General features: G+C 44.0%; 1 protein-coding gene across 1 annotated transcript in view; it reads left to right on the top strand.

Moving 5' to 3' along the window:
* The window catches only part of EFEMP1 (EGF containing fibulin like extracellular matrix protein 1), a 40,038-nt gene that overhangs the window by 19,780 nt on the left and 2,249 nt on the right, over window positions 1-18,009 (top strand). Inside the window, exons 5-8 of the mRNA XM_017821743.1 lie at window positions 10,587-10,709; window positions 14,037-14,156; window positions 15,915-16,034; window positions 17,434-17,553. Of these exons, the coding sequence (XP_017677232.1) occupies window positions 10,587-10,709; window positions 14,037-14,156; window positions 15,915-16,034; window positions 17,434-17,553 (483 nt within the window). The remainder of the gene's footprint in view (window positions 1-10,586; window positions 10,710-14,036; window positions 14,157-15,914; window positions 16,035-17,433; window positions 17,554-18,009) is intronic.

The raw sequence follows: 18,009 nt of genomic DNA, 5'->3' as shown, positions 1-18,009 counted from the left end.
TTGTCAAACTTCAGAACTTAGCAAATAAGGAGCATTAGAAACAGCAAACAGAGCTGCCAAGTCAGTGAGAGATCCCACGTCCTGCCTGGCAATCCCTCTAAATACATCCTTTCTCCCACTTCATGTGACCTTTTCAGGTCAGCAACGCTGTGTGTTAGTTTAATATTTTCAAACTGGAACTTTACTGGTATTTGGCCTACTTTTTTCTATTTATTTTCTAAACAAATGGTAGCCACTCCCTTCTCCAAGTAACCTTTTAAGCCTCGCCAGGAGTCTGCGAAGATCACAAGGTACAAAAAAGAAAAAAAAGAATTCAAAAAACTCACATGCTCAGGCAAACAAAGCAGGTTGCTGCACTTCCCACTCCGCCAGCCCTGCAGCTGGGAAGGCCAGGATGCTCCAGGAGTACTCACTTACTCTAGGAAACGCTGCTGAAATCTCATTTTCAGTGCAAAGTGCCAGGAGTTTGGTAGCACTGAGGCAAACCCGTGGAACTTCCCAGCCAAACACCAGGGGAAAAAAAATAAAAGAAGAGAAAAGCTGTCCCAGTTGCTACTTCTCCTTGATTGCTTCAAGGCACATCCTCAGCCCGAGAGCAGAGCCCAGCACAATTTGAAGGCAAACTCATTTTGGAAGAAAAAATAGCTCTCTCTTCCCAAGGAAACTTCTGGTTTTTAAAATGTTCGGGTTTATTTATTACTGACTCATTGAAAGAACAAAGTATTTTTTGGTGTCTTTTTTTTTTTTTCCCTTTTTGTTCCCAAACACAGAAAAAAAAAGAAAAAAAAAGGTGGCTAAACCCCAGAAAAATCTTAGAGCGGGGCCAAAAATAATAATAATTTTCAGTTTTCAGAATTTTTTTGTCAGGTTTTTGAAAGAACAACAAATACTTCCCAAGCACTGCTCCAACTTCCAATCTCCAGTCGACTGCACACCCTCAGCTCGTTTCAGTTCCCCTTCATCCAGCCCTTTTTGCCCACCAGAACCTCCTGGCCTGCTTCTTCCACCTTCATTTGCCTTCCTTTATAAGTATAACAAGTATAAACTGCCTCTTTTTTTGTCTTTTACCTTCAAACAATTGATTTCCTTTTCTCTGGTGCCTCTGCCTCACTTTTGATCCTGCCTGGCTTCACCTCTTGTATCTATTCTCTTTCAAACAAAGAATTTTTAAGACTTCAAGCTTCATTTTCAATCCCTCTTCATGTTGAGAATCACATGGAAAACCGAATTTTCCACTTCTGTTCTAATGGGGAGCCAACTAATGTGAGTTCTTCAGGCAAGGCAGGCAAACAGAAACGTATAAGACACAATTCCTGATGGGTTTGTACTGGGTAGCACTGCTTGTTTTTATCTATTGCCCCAGAAATCTCCACTTCTGCTCATCCATTTCCCTCCACTTGAACTGTGCAACCTGAACATTGTGTTTTTCTATCCCAGCTCTTCCAGTCCCCTCCCATCCCTGGAGTATATTTTGGACCAGACCGACCAACATGTCTTTTTCAAGTGCTATTTCCACAATTTGCTTTTGTTCTTCTATCATTCACAAGTCCTTGAAGGCGTGAAAGTGAATTTCTTTTAACCATCTCTACTTCACGGGGTCAAAGTAATGCTTTAAACGAGTTTTAGATGCATTTCTTCAAAACAAGCCATCTGTGGGGACGTACAGCAACACCCTCCAAGTATCCCAGAACCACGGAGGGAAAATTCCTGACTAAATAATGCCTTCAAAGGCATTTCTGGAGTTGGACCAGCCTCAGGAATCTGCTTATTTACGTAGGGAGCTGTGGAGATTGCAGCGTGTTGGTACTGCCAACAGATAGGATGATTAGTGCTAAAAACAATATCATTTGAGATAAGCCTTCTCCTTTGGAAAGTTGCTATTGAACTCGGCTTGAACCTCAGGGTTCTCAGCCTGGAAACCACGGCTCAAGTCCTAAAAAGGCTCCTTCAGCTGGAGGGGGATAGGACTGGATTGATCAACAAATATGTGTCCCTTGTCCTTATATCTTAAGGTCTCTTGTTCCTTGTGCCAGCAAAGCTGCACTGATGAGCTGCAGAGTCACTCCCCAAAAACACCAGATCAGGCTCCCGTGCTGCTGAGCAGGACTAGAGCAGCTCAAGGTGTGCCAACACACAAGAAAAGCAACATTTCTTTCTGCAGGACCTGTTTTTGAGCTGTCCCAGAAGGAAAGCTGGTTTTTGGGGAGCTGCTTGTGTTTCCCTGCGCAGGGATCAGCAGCTGCCCCTGGAGGTGCTGGGGAAGGGCCTGCAAAGCTTTAATGAGCCCTTCTGCAACTCCCTAATTAAAAAGCAAGGCCTGGCTCTCCCTGCCATCACAGGTTGTAGCAGCAATATTCTGTCCAGTCAAGCCTTGCTAAAGGAAAATGCTTATGAGGTTTCCAAGGAGAGAAATAAACAGAATGGGAGCGAACAGGGAACTTGGAACTTTTAAGTGTATGTAATTAAGCAAAAAATACATCCTTCAGATAATTCTGGAAAGTATTAGGAGATATTCATAATTCATAACCAGTTGTTTGGTTTTCTTTCAAGCAAGGGGGCAGCTTTACATCAAACACTGACTAGCTTTTCCATTAACTTAAATAAACAAACCAGTATGCTTCAAGTTAAGGGAACATCTTTTTTTTTTTTTTTTTTTCTTTTTTTTTCCCTCCTTTTTAATAACTGGGTGAATTAGAAATAAGAACAAGACATTTACTTTCAAATAGGAAATTAGTTTGCATGCTATTCCTTCATGTTAAAAATACTTTGGAACACTCACAAAAACAATGTTAAGCTGAATTTATGGAAGTGTTCCATATCAGTTCTGAAGATGATATGCCAGATGTCGGGGAGAGCTCTTTCATCTGCAATAATGGAATAGTTTAATCCACCCTTGTTGTTTTTGAGCCCGCTCCAAGTGGATTGGTCATCATGGGTGGGTGATCCTCACTTAGGCAGGCATGAACCAAAAAAGCACAAGTTGTTAGACCTCTAGCAGAAAAATCACAAGAAAGCAACAGCAGGAAATACTCCACTGAAAGGAAAAATAAGCCATTGCAATGTAAATCAAAAAGTTTGCCATTGTGACAACTCACATTTTGAGGCACTCAGAGACTTGCAGATACATTGCACTGAATTAGGGGATTGTAAACGGTTCCTTTCATGGCCCCAGCAAAAATGAAGCCCAAAATACACATTTTAAATTAATATAGCTCAAACACATGGAATCTCTTTCTTTTTGATGAGCAGGAAGACTGGTCCTGTGCAGGGCTAAGGGTTGGACTCAATGATCCTTAGGGGTCCCTTCCAACTCAGCGTATTCTGGGATTCCCTGACAGTGAACACTGTGGTCTTCTAATGGGGGGATTGAAGAGCTTTTCCCTTTGAGAAACCTGAAACACAGAGATAGATAATGTTCTTATTTTAAGAACATCATTACAATGTTCTTATTTTAATGTCCATGTTCTTATTTTAAGAAGACACAGTGAAGTAACACAGAACAGAAAATCCTTTTGGGAATGGTTTGTGGCCTTGTATCAGACTTGCTGCCACAGCAGCCACACCACTGTCATTTGTACTGATAATTTCAGTTACTGGATTCGTGTGTCCCATTCATTTAACTGGATGAGGAGGTAACTCCAGGGGATCTTGGCACTGGAAGGCATTCACCTTGTGCAGTGTGTGAGGGAAAGGAGCATCCCAGCTGGAGGGAAGTGCAGGAGAAGGGAAGCGATGCATCAGCTCAAAGCTTCATTCATTTTTTTCCCCTCTTCAGCTGCTGCCCCTCCCAAACACGTGGGAGATGTTGTAGTGCTGAAAGCCATGGCTCCCTCCTCTCTGGAGCTGTTGTGTGTGATCAGTCAGTTCGGTGTGGACATACCAGAGACAATACATAATTGGGACAGAAGGCTGCAGCCCAGGCTCCAGCAGTGCAGCTCCTTAGCTCTGCTCACTTCAGAGCAGGATGCTGTTCCTGCACCCTCACATTCCTCAAGCCAAGGTTGGGTAACTTGCCCAAATTCGCTGTATTTCCTCTCACTTTCGCAGTCCAAAGACAGGGAACTATGAGTTGCACTGCATTCACTTGTTTTTTGTACATTTGCTACATTAATACTTTGCATTATTTCTATTCTGTTGTGCCATGGTGTCCAGGAATACTAAAAGATGAACCTGCAGGGGCCTTGCTTTGCTGTGCTCTCAGGTGTGAGAGGGGAAACATCTCAGCACGCTGAGGGAGCCGGGCCGTTTTTCAGGAAAATCTCATTAATTTCAACATTCTACCTCACATTCTTGCTTAACTGTGGCTCTTGGCTCTTCCAGCTGCTTTTCCTGTGCAAACAAGTATTTGTGCAGGTTACCTCTGTGCTCAACTGTGAAAACTTGTTACCAGGGCAATCAGTCCAACATACTGAGCAGGAGAGGGCCAGAGGAAAACTGGGAAGGGAGGGAGAAAAGGCAGCACTAAAGAAGGGGTTTAAGGGCTGTGCAGAGCTGGGCACAGTTAGAGATGCTGCTTCCCAACACCACTAAACCTGGACTAGCAGGTTCTGCTGCTCCAGGGATGAGGAATTCCTCCAAATATCCCATCTCCTGGTACCTGCTGACCTCGGGTTATGTAACAGATTTTGTGCCGGGGTTTGCCACGGCCTCCCAACACCAACGAGTTAAAAGCTGTCCGGGCACCCGGCCCAGCTGAACGACATCCCAAACGTTGAAGGAAGTAGCAAGGGAAATAGAAAAGCCTCTGACAGAAATTGTTGATAGCTTGCTAAGGGCTGGGGAGGGAACCAGGGAAATTTGGAGGTTGCTGATGTTGTTCCTATGGGTAAGAAAGGATCAGGGAGGATCCAGGAAACGACAGCGCAGTGAGCTTGGCTGCAGTTGCAAGAACAATATAAGGAACATAAATAGGGGACAGAATATTTCATTTGGTGAAATAAAGTAAGCCCATGCTCACGGAGGAACTACAGCGGCCTAGTTCCTTCAGGTATTTTATTTTCAGGTGAAAAATGCCAGTATAAAGCACCTTACAGAGAGGAGAAAAGCCCGTGAAGTGGCCAGAAAGGGCAAGGTTTCCCAGGCTCCTGGGGTTAAGTAAATTGTCCGTGATGCTGCAGATCCCTGTGTGTCTGACATCAGACTCTCTGGTGCCATTGCTGACGTGGGAGGTGATGTTTGCACTGCAGATGAATCCACTGGAAAAATAGACCAAGCCATTCTCTGGTCTCACTCACACTGAGAACTCACAAAATTTAAACCCATGAACTAAAATATTTATGGTTTACATTCAAAACAAGCGGAGAGCAGGTTCTCCGGAGTCAGTGACAAGTGCAACACTGACAGAGGTGGGATCATCCTGCATTTACATTTCTGTAAACCAGTCAGCAGCCGGTCCTTTGGTGCTGCTCAGTGGGGACAGCGATAAGAATTTTACTCCTACAAAATCATTTTAAGAGCCCTCTTTTTTACCTGGTGGAATATCCTGCTACAGGCCAGAACAGAGAAAAGCAGCCTACGAGTCTTTGGCGAGTTATTTTGACAGATGGGTACGTGCCCAGCCAAGGAGAGCAAGAAGATGCTGTGGCACATGGCAATATTGTGAGAGGCAGCGAGCAGCTGAGCACTTGAGTCACAGGAGTAAAACATACTCGAGTTAGTTAAGAAAACACTTCCCCAGCCCTGAGCACAACTTACAGGGATGTGCTGCAGGAGGAAAGGCTTAAGTGGCTCGAATAAGAGGAAGGCAGATGTGGATTGCTGTTTTTTCTCTCTGTTTCTGGAGCCCTGGGGAAATGCATCCCCCGAGCTTGTGTGCTTCTCCTCCTGACAGGAGGCAAATCGCCGAGATTAGGCTGTTGCATAAGTGAGTGAGCAGCATGAGTCAGGGGGTTTGGGAAAAGTGAGTCACGGCGTGGAGGGAACCCAGCCAGGGCCGGAGCTCAGAGAGAGACCAGGGGGAAAATATTAAGGATGTAAGAGCCTGACAGAGGGGAGGGCACAGGGAAGGCAAACGCTGTCCTGAGAAGAGGGAACCATCCACGAGGTTTAGGGAAAGCTAAAAAGCAGGTCAGGCAGAATTTTTGTACACAACTGGTGGTTGAAATGCAGAGGAGCTGCCAAAGTCAGCAAGGGAAGGACAGAAGTGTGTAAATCACTTCAGGAGGGAGCACGGGCACATTTTTGGAAAATGAGGGAATCACTGGGTATAGCCATTAGTGAGCCTTATGGAATTAGAGCTATGAAATGCCAGTGCATTTGTATTCTGAAGGAATCCAGGAGCAAGTCCTGCTGCCCTCCGTGGTCTCACACTAGTGCTGGAGCACCCTGCAACCCCAAACAGCTGCCTGTGCAGACCTTCACCTGCACGGGGGCATGGACACCAAAGCCTTCCCAAAGGAACTTCCCAGGGCAGCCCTGGAAAGTGCTGCAGAAGGCAGCATTTCTATTAGGATGAGTCACTGGGGGCTGGTGGCCCTATTTACCACACACAGTTGAGGATCTGATAAACATTTCTGAAAGAGCAGCGGGGCTTTACATGGAATTTGAGACACCGTGTCCTTAATTGTAATATTCCTCCTTCTTTCTCCATTGACTCCTCACTCAATTTAAGGTTTTTATACAGCAGCAAAGTCATTGCAACTTGACAGAGGCCACCCCACCCCACCCACTCTGGGCACTGCAAGGTTTGACCCAGCACAAACCTGTGGGAAAAACAGAATGAGGGTCATCTAATTGAAGACTCTCGTGACACTTTAATGGACCTGAATCCAGAGAGTTCTGAGAACTCTGTGCTTTGCAATCCCCCAGGTCCTTGACTCTGGAACTGTCAGTGCAGAATTCTGGATGTAACACTTACAAACAACACACTGAAAGTAAAGTGCTCAATCCTAACACATTTTACAACTGTTTTTATAACCAGAGTACAAGTAGACCCCATAATAAGTTGGCTTTTGAGTGGCCTAGTGAAAGACTACAGAATTATCTGAGTACAATTACTACAAAGATCAAGGCACTGAAGGGAACCCAGCTCCATTTCCATGAGATGTGGATCAGCATAAGGATTGTTAGGCTATTCCAGAGGAATTTTTCACCTGCACAGGCTCTAACTGTCCAGAGAAAAACTGGTTGGGAATTAAAATCTGAGCAACATCTTCCACCAGACTCAGAGATACAGGGAGTGTAAGAATTAATCTACATTTCACAGGTTGCATGCATCAATAATCAACAACCACTCAGGCTTTTTAACAATTTAACACAAACTTGCAGCTCTCATTTATCTGTGGTGAACAGCACAACCTTTCAAATGCTAGCTGAGATCAGAAAATACAAAGGAAAAAAAAGAAAGGGTAACACTAAAAGAGAAGATCACTTTTTATTACTGGTTACTGATGGAATTTATGTGGCTTACCTGGGTGAACAAAGGTATGTGTAACATCTAGAAATTAAATTTAAACCGAGTTGATGAGCAATGAGTTGAGAGTGCTTTCAGGTGTTTTCTTATCAGGCTTAAGGCAGAAGCTTCAGCTGTGGAATAAGTTGCTGCAACACTTATGGAAATGAACTTTATCACGATGACACCAAATTTGGAAAAGAGGATGTGGAGGAAAGATGCTCAAGAATGAGCTTGTAAAAGCCCAATATTTTCTTTCTAGATCTGTTTCTTATAGTGCACTCATCACTGTGGTATCTTGAGTGCTTTCCAGTAGTGCATTAAGCAACATGACAAACATCTGTCACATGTTTGTTCTCTCACCCTCTCCCCAGAGGGACAAGTGTGTGCAGCAGAGAGTCTTGTTTTAATTTTTTTAATTATCATAAACACACATGCACGTAACACATTATTAAACATTCATGCAGGAGAGGAAAGGTCACAGTCATCTTGCTCTCAGGATTCAAGCTGGGCAGCTCTGTGGTGTCCCTGTAAGAGTTTCTGTCACACCCTTGCTCCACACTGCAGAGTCTTCTCAGGGACCAAATCAATGTGCACCAGGCAGGAACCAAATCCATGGATTCCCAACGCCCTCATTCACTGCTCACACTTCAGCCCGGGGATTTTGCCAAGAGAGATCAAATGGAATGAGGTGGTAGAACATAAGGAAAAATATCTGCTTTGTCTAACCACCATCTCATTCCCAGATTGTGGCATTGGATACAGGAATGTTGCATTAGAAGCAGGAATTGATGCAGCTTCCAGATCACTGTCACAGACTCAGAGGGCACTGTGCAAGTCATGATAAACCTGAGGATCTAATGGACTGGAAAAGTCTGATTACTGGAAAAATAAGCTCTTACAATAATGAAGACCTGGGAGTTACTGATTTCCCTACGGAGGGGATGTGACTGGGAAAACAAGCTGGAACCATCAGCTCAGAGTTCAGTCAGCCCCTGCCCAACTGCAGATAACCAGAACACCCATGGACACAGCAGGGATCCCAGATCAACGCTGCCCAGGGAATCACAGCCCCACAAAAGCCATCCACCAACCAGTCACAAATGGAAGCACCACTGTGCTGATGTGGAGTAGCCACAGTGAAGCTCTTCTGAAGCCCACCAAGAATATTCCACCTCCTGACAGACATTTCCCTGGCATGGGGAAGACGGGCAGGACACACAGACACAGAGAACACACCACCCAGGCCAGGATCCTCACGGAGTAAGAGGCTTCAGAGAGCTCTAAAGGACTCCTTGGAACAAGTCTCAAGACAAGGTTGTTCTCATAAACCCAGATCTTTCTGGCCATAACTTCAAACCCTCCAAGAGTTTTCCAAAAGAGGAGGCTGCCAGCAGGCTAAAACTAATTTGGGATAATTGTTCCTCTTGCAAACTGAACTTACCATCAGGAGCAACCAAAGAGCCTGAGTGCACAAGTCAATCTAGTCTGAATCATTTTAGCTGGAGCAGCTTATTATTCCATGCATTTTAACTAATCCACCTTAAAAGGGAACTCACGTTGCATTTACTCATATATGAAGCTCCCAAAGATCGAATAAACTCTCTTTGTTCCAGCACACTCTGCAACAAAAAGGACTGGAGCTGTATAAGTGTTGAGCTGTTTTATTCCCAGCTTTTATAGGAATTAGGAGCACATGCAAAGCCCAGTGAGGTCCCTGCAAAGACTTGCCTTGAGCTGCCCTGTGCTTTGGGCTCCAGCGTTAATGATGTGCCAGGGGGGTAGGAGGCAGCCAGTTGTATTCCCTGAAAATTTGGGATTTTCAGGCACACCTGGGAATGTGCTTTTCAGGTGTCAGGACACAACAGTGAGCTCAGCAAGTCCTGCACCGACCCAGCAGCTTTAGGACTGACACTGGGCAGAAATGCAAAGCCCAGCCTAACAGAAAAGGGCTTTATTTTCCCCGTCAGATAAGGAGAAAATGTATGTAAAATATTTGGACATTTGGGGAAAGGGCAAACGTTGAGAATTAATTCAAACTGTTGATGGTTTATTTTTTGTTGAATCTTGTGGTCAAAATTGTTTTCATTTGTTATGAGAAAGAATCCATCATTTTTTCCAAAGCACCACCCAGAATCTGCCACTGGTGATGTTCTAACATCCCCAGTGCCTATACAAATAGAGAGGTCAGCTGAGATTTGTAAACTAGAGATCATAAGTTTTAAGGAATTTGTTTATTCAGCCTGGAGTCTCCAAATTGTGTAGGATGCCAAAATTAAAAAGTCATTTCACTGTACTGTGTCATGTTACAATAAAAAGCTCTCCAACATTTCTGGATGTTCAGATGAGAAAGCAAGTTGTAATTCATTTGTCAGCACATGCAGTTTAATTATAATTAAGTACCTCCAGCAGTTATAATGAATAGGCAAAATGAAAATGCTGGTTTATGCTTGTATAAACCTGCATTCAGTGTGAACTAAAAGCTGCCTGAATTACTCTGAGAAGCCCTTGCATTTTTAGCTGTGCTGTTCAAACACACGGAAACCGTTTCCAAAGGCTGGAACAGATTGACTGAATTAGGGGAATTTTCATGGGAATGACAAGAGGCAGATCTCTTCCTGATGGGAAGGCCACCACATCCCAAGTTCCAAGTCCCTGTCCAAAGCGTGGAGCACGAGAACCACGCAAGAGAGATCACCAGAGCCTTTTTAGTATCAGCAAAACAACATGTTTCTAACTCATCTTCTCCTTGAGAAAGGGCTGAACTACATCTGCTGAAATTTTCCAGAGTAATTCAACATGAAACATCCAACCACCATGGGGGAAAAAAAAAAAAACAACAACAAAGTCAAATTATTAAAATATGATAAAGCTGCAAGAAGTTCACAGAAAGTTTTAGGCCAATGAGTACAAAATATTAATGGTATTTGACAAATAAAAGGATTTGACTGTTTTAAATAACCACATCTGAAAATATCTACAAATGCAGTCCATCGGAATTCAAAGCTGTCAGAAATTTGGTAACATTTTAAATCCTGCAAATGGAGTAAGTGTTGAGATGACATCCTGGGATACATTTGAACTTTGCTGCCTTCACTTGTGGGAAACTCGAAGGCAAAGCATTTCAAAGGCTAAATATTGTAATTCATTTAAATACTAATATTGCATTTGCCTTTTTTTTTTTTTTTAAATAAAGACATAGATGAATGTGCAACTGGGACCCATACCTGTCGAGCTGACCAAGTGTGTGTCAATCTGAGAGGGTCCTTCACCTGCCAGTGCCCTCCCGGTTACCAGAAGCGAGGGGACCAGTGTGTTGGTAAGTGCTGCTCTGGATCCCTCTCAGTGGGTTTCTCTCATCACCTGTGGTAGAAACTTTCTGTTGATCATGAAGTGGGTGGGGGTGTGGTGTAAAATAGCTATTCCACTTGGGAATGCCACGGGATAGTGACCTTAGCACAGTCCTTAACCACTGAAACACGGAGCGAGGAACTGTTTGAAGCACAATCAACGCTTGAACTCCACAAGACGGATTTTCCAGTGTTTCCCACTGTGTTTATTGTTTGTGGTGGGGTGTTGCCTGATGTCCCAGGTAGTGCCATAGGTCTGTGATGGCAGCAAACCAAAGCCCATCCTTGCCCTGAGCTCAGCAGCAGAGCTGTAGGAGCAGCACTGCCTCCACCCAAACCTCATCCCTGTGCAGCCTGGCCAGGGCTTGATTTTAGGAGTAAATGAAAGAGATGGAAACTCTGAATGCAGGTATATGAGATTTGCAACCTGTAAACCCCCAGGCTTTATTCCCTGTGCCAAAATAAGCCCTTGGCACACCCTTGGGACCTGTGCAAGTACAGCATGAAATTAAACCCGAGGGCAGGGTAAACACGGCATCTTCCCTGTTCCAGCCTCATCTGGGATCCCTGTGCCAAAGTGCCATTGCTCTGCTCCTTCAACCTTGATTTAACACCTCCTCAATCACAATTCCAGGGCATTAATGGCTCCTCTAGGCACTGCAGCCTAGGGTCTGCCACATCATAAAAACAACCATGAACCAAGAGAGTCCAACATGTACATCACGAGGTGATGAATTCAAGACAGCCTCTTGTAAGACACAGGACACTGGTTTGGGGTTGGGTTTTCTTGCCCTTAGCAGAATTTGAGGTTTTCCTCTTTTTGTCTCGGGGATCCTGCACTTGAAATGCACAAGAAGTTGTTGATTTTTAGTTTTAATCTCTTCCCAAAAGGCCATACAGGTAAGAAACTGGGGAGGTTTTAGTACATACCTATTCTAACCTAAATTCCTGGGCATGGCTCTTTCTTCAAGGTTCCAAGCCAAGGGCTGTAGAAATAAACCCAAAAATTCTTATCTCTTTCTTAAGAAATGTAGATCAGGCCCTGAACTGTCAGACTGGTGTAAACACAGGTGTATCTGATTTTTCCCGGTTCCCTGTGCAGGAGTAGGATGAGGAATTTGGAATGGAGGTACAGGAATTGCTTTGCTTATTTATTTTTTTTTTTAATATCTGGGGTTTATTTAGGTTTCTTAGAACAGGTAAATTATATTACTGCCATGCAACAGCACTTCTAATAATAAGCCCCATGGTCCTGACTGAAAGTCTCACTGGACTCACTTTTATGCATCTAAATCTATACGTGAAGATGTCTGGAAAGGGAAATTTCCCTTCTCCTATTTAGGTCAAGCCCAAGGATAACACCTGTGTTACATATTACACAGTGACCTAAATTAGAAGTACATCCCAACAGTTAGTCCTGTCAGCATTTCAGAATAAAGCCTGTCTTGGGGGATTTTTCTAACAGCTCAGCCAGAAAATGTTCTCGGGGCCAGATCTTGATAGAGGTTCTCCATATGGGAGGAAATGTTTCTCAAATTTGAAAGAAATTTTTCCAGACTATTTTGGCTTCGAGGCAGAAGGAGGGAAAAAAAAAAAAAGACATTTTTAACAATTGGTTGATTTTAATCTAAATTCACTAATAATTCCTGTCTTTTTTTTAGATTTTTATTTTATTTTATTTTATTGCTCACACACTACCAAATTAGCCTTTTCAGAGAGAATTAATTGTTTTCCAGCATCACCTCAAACAGAAGATTTGGCCCAATGGATTAGATGATGCTCAGCCCTTAGATCTGCACAGAGCTGAGGTGCCCAATCCCACAAGGAAAACTCCCTCTGAACCAGAGCCAGATCCTGGAAGTATTTCTGTGTATAAATGCAGTGCCTAAGCAGCAAAGCATTGCTCATACACCTATATTGTATAATGCTTTTATTTTTAAGCAGTAATTTGCAAGAGCTTAGTCCTGTAAAAGTCCAGGATGGAAATCTACTGTGTCTCCTGATTTATTCCATTTCCACTTCCAAATTTCTCCCTCCACCACAAAGGAGTCACAGTGACAATTGCTACTGTATGGACAGCCAGGAATTTTTCCAGCCTAAGCCTTTTCATTCAGAACCATCCAAACCACTCCACTAAAGCTCAGCCCCAAACAGCAGCTGCAGATTTGACAAGGAAAGGGTTAATTTCCAAAGATGATTTTTTTTTTCACTTGATATTAAAACAAACACTTTCCTCATTATTAAAAAAAAAAATAAAAAAAAGTCTTGGCCTCTTTTTAAACACATCCATGGTGGAAACAGCTGGAGGTAGGAAACTCAAGATCTGGCATGGATATGGGAAGTGCCTTTCTTTGTTCCAGGGAGTGCTGGGATTATTTGTGTGAGTGTTGATCCTTTGAAATCTCCCATTGTGTACATGTTGGGAGCACGGCGTGGATTGCTCCACCAAGCTCCAGCAGGCCCAGCTAAGGCACCAGAATGGGATAATAGAAGTGTATTCCAGGCAAAACCAGAGGCAGCATCTCCTCCAGAACCCAGGGAAACCTTTGAAAACACAGAGAGGGAGAGGAATGGGCTGGTCCAGGTTGGTGTGGTTGGCAGGTGAAAGCCCTGCTCTGATGCACACCGGGAATGCTGACGCTTGGAAAGGCAGCTGCTCCGCCTCAAATCAGGGAGAATGTGGGGAAGGTTCTTACTGCCCGAGGTGCACAGCCAGGTGCTGGTACCTGGAGAGGTGTCCAGGACAGGCAGCAATGGCAGCTCCTTGGGGAATGAGGCAGGTTCTGGGGATCCCTGCAAAAGCACCACCTGTTTCCTTTCCAAGCCCATTAATTTTCTCTCCTCACCGTTCCCCTGGACTTGCACAGAAAATCTGGACTGTTCCTAATGGAGCTGCAAAGATTTAGTGTGTGCTAGGAGCGCTGCACATGAGTTTTTGGGAATGTGAGCTCCAAGCCACTCTCACTGTGCTGTCGGCACCGTGTCTGATCCTGAGGGAGCCCGGGGGAAAAGCTGAACCAAACGTGGAGTTTTACCTACACTAAACAAACCAGATCAAGCAGTACTGGGGGAGTGAACACAAAAATCAAGTTGAGATGTGCATTGAGCATAAAAAATTGTTTTAAAAAGACATACTTAAAGGGAAAAAAAAAGAGTATCCCTGTTAATATCCGTAAAAGCAATACCTAGGCTCACATAAGGTTTTTTCAAGCGCAGTTAAGTTTCCTGGGACACAGAGAGCAGCAGGGAAGGGCTGTGGCTGCACTGGAACTAACCCCTGTTTTTTGGTGGCACAGACATCGACGAGTGCACGCTGCCCCCCTACTGCCACCACCGCTGCGTCAACACCCCCGGCTCCTACTACTGCCAGTGCAACGCCGGCTTCCAGCTGGCATCCAACAACCACACCTGCGTGGGTAAGGAATGCCCTGCATGGAGTCACACCTCGCCTCGCTCAGGGACACAAATCCTCCCTGCCACGGCTGACATGGCAGCGTTTTCAGCCCGACTCGAGGGAAATAAAGAGCAACCGGTGACACAGAGTGTGGCTGCTCTGAAAGGCTCCTCTGCAAGGGATCCAAGGACAGGAGGGAGAGAGGGAAAACTGGAGCCTTATTGAACACCTGCTGTTTGGTTGGCAGGGAGGTTTATAGTCGCTATTTAATATTAATTAATTTCATATTTAATAGTCATTATTCCTTCAGTTTGCATTATCATTGGCTTCCCCAATATCACTGCCAGTTCACACACCAAAGGCTGGAACTGGCACATCAAGGGAACCAGGACTAAACCTCTGCAGTTAAGTGCAATGATCCTCAGCACGTGGGCAGTGTGGTGAGGAAAGAAAGCAGCTGGGTCACATCTGAATATCTAGAAAAAACAATGTTAAAAATTAAAACAAAGGTCGCCCAAAATGGCCTTTCAGCAGTGATCTTCCCCTTAGAAATAAAACACTAAGGGATGCTTGATAGTAAAACTTCAAGACTTGATGTCGAGTTGGAAATCATAGGCTCTGTTCTAGAAGGATTAGAGTAATGATAAAAGGGTAACTGTGTCTGGAGTGCAGAAAGAATGGCCAAAAAAAAAAAATCAAGAGATTGGTGATGGAGACGGTCAGAAGTTCTTTCTGGCTGTAATCTATATTTTTCCCTTCTGGTACCATCTGCATGATGTGCATTCTTTGCACTGTTGCCAGAAAAGAACAAAAAAAAAGGAAGAAAAAAATCTGTGATGAGTTTTCCCCTATTATGACTCCTTTTCAGGACTAGGATGTTCATCATACAGAGGATTAATATCCTCTTCATCGGTCTCGTTTTCCTGGGTGCCCAACATTTGTCATTTTTCAGTTGTATCTCTAAATTACACTGTTGCTGACATTTATAAGTGTTTGCAAAAGCCACGAGCTCAGAGGGTTTTTTTTTTCCAAATGAAGCTTCTCCTCGTTATCTGATAAACAAAAATGAATGGAAAACATGCAGGGGAGGAATACAAGGGAAAACACAGTGAAATCTATGGAGTGAATGGCAGAGGAGCAGCAGTTAATCAACAGCCTGTGGAAAAACAAGGCTTATAGATTCCAGAGGTGATTAGACTTCTATAAACTTCCCACTAAAAATTGCTTCCCTTCCCACAGCAGTGTCCTCACAAGTGCTCTGGGGATGGGCAGCACCACGGAAAACAGGCAGCACACAAACATATCTTCCCCCAACACAGGCCAGGCCTCAGAGCACTGCAAAACCCCACTGGCCTCCAAGGCTCGTGTTATAATTGCAATGGAATCTCAAAGAACCGATTTTAAGGGTAATAAATAGCTCAAATAAATCTTAACCACTGCATGCTGAGAGGTCTTATCAGTATGTGTTCCTTATATCAATTATTTATAGAGACTTGGCATTTCATACCTGAAAAAAAAAAAAGGGGCTGGAATGTGGAGTTTATTAGCCACACTAAACATTTTTGGGAGAATTCATCACGGGTTAGAATAACTCCCATTCCTGGAAAAATGCTCTTTTTTACATGGAATGTAAAGCACAGATCTAACACTGCTGCAGTGATGGCAGATCTCCATTGGGAGAGTCAGCTGAGCTGCTGAGCAGTAGGCCTGGCCTAAGGACTGATGCACCGAGCCTAATTACCACCCACCCAGGGTAAATATCTGTTGTTTTCCCTTTCAGACATAAACGAATGTGATGCCAATAACCCATGTGCACAACAGTGTTACAATATCCTGGGTTCTTTCATCTGTCAGTGCAACCCAGGCTTTGAGTTAAGCAGTGACAGAATCAACTGTGAAGGTGAGTGATTGCTTTTTGTGCCTTGGAAGAGCAACTTTTTGTCCTGGTTTTGTTTTCCCAGAAGCTTTTCTGTGAACTGAGGGACATAATTCAAGTGGAGCCACCCTCGAGTGGGTGCAGTTTGGAGCCAAAAAAACCTTTAAGACATTTATTTTTAGGGTGCAAATGTGGCTAATTCACACCTGAGTGGCTGCATTGCGGTACAGAGAGGGGTGGGTATCTCTACAATAAGTGCCAAACAAGACCTGGGAAACAGCTGGGAAGAATAAGGCTCTGGAGCCCTTATTTCCCAAACTCCCTGGAATTGTGTGTGGTCTGATGCTGATGACCACTAAATGAATTGGAAAGGAATGCAAACCAAAAACAAGGGCAATTCTCTGTGCTGTTGGGCTCCTCTGGAAACCAACCCTCCGGATTTCTGACGTGAAGGAAGCGACAATTGTGCTTTTGAGGTGCTTTCAGGCCTGTGTACACAAATGTCTCCTGATGATTATACAATCCACACTCCCTTTCCTCTGCCAGAGCCTCCACGGGGGTGCTCTAATCCCCTTTTGGACCCCGGTGATCTCACCCTGAAAGCCCCACGTCCTTTCTGCCAGCCTTGGAGCCAGAGAGGTCTCTGGTTGGGCGCTGCCCTCCCGAACGAGCTGGAAGAGCTCTCCCAGATGCTCCCTGGCCAAGCTGCTTAAGCTAATCCTATTTGAACAGAACAGGGAGCAGCAAGAATGCAGCCTCCAAGGACATCCCTGACCTCGAACCCAGAGCTGGGCTCAAGCCTCAGAGGTGGTAGGAGGGAGCTCCTGCTGTTTCCCAAGCCAATCCCCAGTTTTGGGAGGTTTAAATGAATTTCCTGTTAATGGCACTCGCCGTTGAAATTTTGTTCCGCACCAGAATTCTCTCACTGGGAAATGATGGTTACCCAGGGATAAAAAAGCAGGAGAATGGGATACACTGAATATTATTAGAAGGCAAAAACCCCCTTTTCCTCTTTTCCCAAAGAGCTACTCCATTAGCACAGGGCACAAGTACAAAGGCAACATTTTTGCCTTACTAACTAATCTCACATCTGTGTTTCTTTCCCCCTCAAAGTAATCCCACTTTGGAATACTACAAGTATACAAGGCTTTCAGGAGTTATTTTCCCAAACCTATCCTGAAGCCTAATTTAGCTTCTGCTTCCTCAAACCCCAAACTCTCTTTCTGGAAGGTTATTGATAAAACCCCAGCAGAACTGGCCTTTCCATCTGTCTTGGAGGCACTGAGCAGCACATCTGAGGTTTTTTACAACATTCTTTGTAGACTGATTTTTTTTTTTTATTTTGAAGCATTTAGCTGTTCCATTTAGTTGTGTAACAAGGCAGAAGTTAAGAGGCAATAACTGAGCTCTTTGCTCTCTGCAGACACTGATGAATGCAGAACCTCAAGTTATATCTGTCAGTACCAGTGTGTCAACGAGCCAGGAAAATTCTCCTGCGTGTGCCCTGAAGGATACCAGGTAGTGGGAGGCAGAACATGTCAAGGTAAGTGCCCTCACCTCAAAACCCTGCCTTTATTAGCACCATTTCAGCCAGGACTAAGAATATCCACTCTCTAAATGGTTATATTTCATGCCAGGATTATTATTTTGTCAGCAGAAGATATGCTGATAGAGCATTTGGTGATTATAAGATATTCAATTAATCTTATTTGAATCTTGCAGCTCAAACTCCAAGTCCTTCAGATTCCTAGGACAAAATTCCAGGGTTTGCAACCCCCAGGTAAAACTTAAGATGTCGAGGTAGTGGGTCCAAGTTTCAGAGTCAAACATCCCTCAATAAAATCAGGCTATTTTTTACAAACATGAAACATGGCTTTATATCATGTTTCTTTTTAGAGAGATTCCTAAATCCAGTCACAGTAGAAATTGAAGATATGTTTGTTCTGGTAACAAAAACCCAAAAAAAAAAAAAAAAAATGCAAGCCTTCAGCAGCTTAGA

Source organism: Lepidothrix coronata, unplaced genomic scaffold, assembly GCF_001604755.1.
Source record: "Lepidothrix coronata isolate B3197 unplaced genomic scaffold, Lepidothrix_coronata-1.0 Scaffold92, whole genome shotgun sequence".
NCBI classification, from domain to species: Eukaryota; Metazoa; Chordata; class Aves; order Passeriformes; family Pipridae; genus Lepidothrix; species Lepidothrix coronata.
The sequence above is the reverse complement of the archived record's forward strand: the minus strand, read 5'-3'. Positions and strand labels throughout refer to the sequence as shown.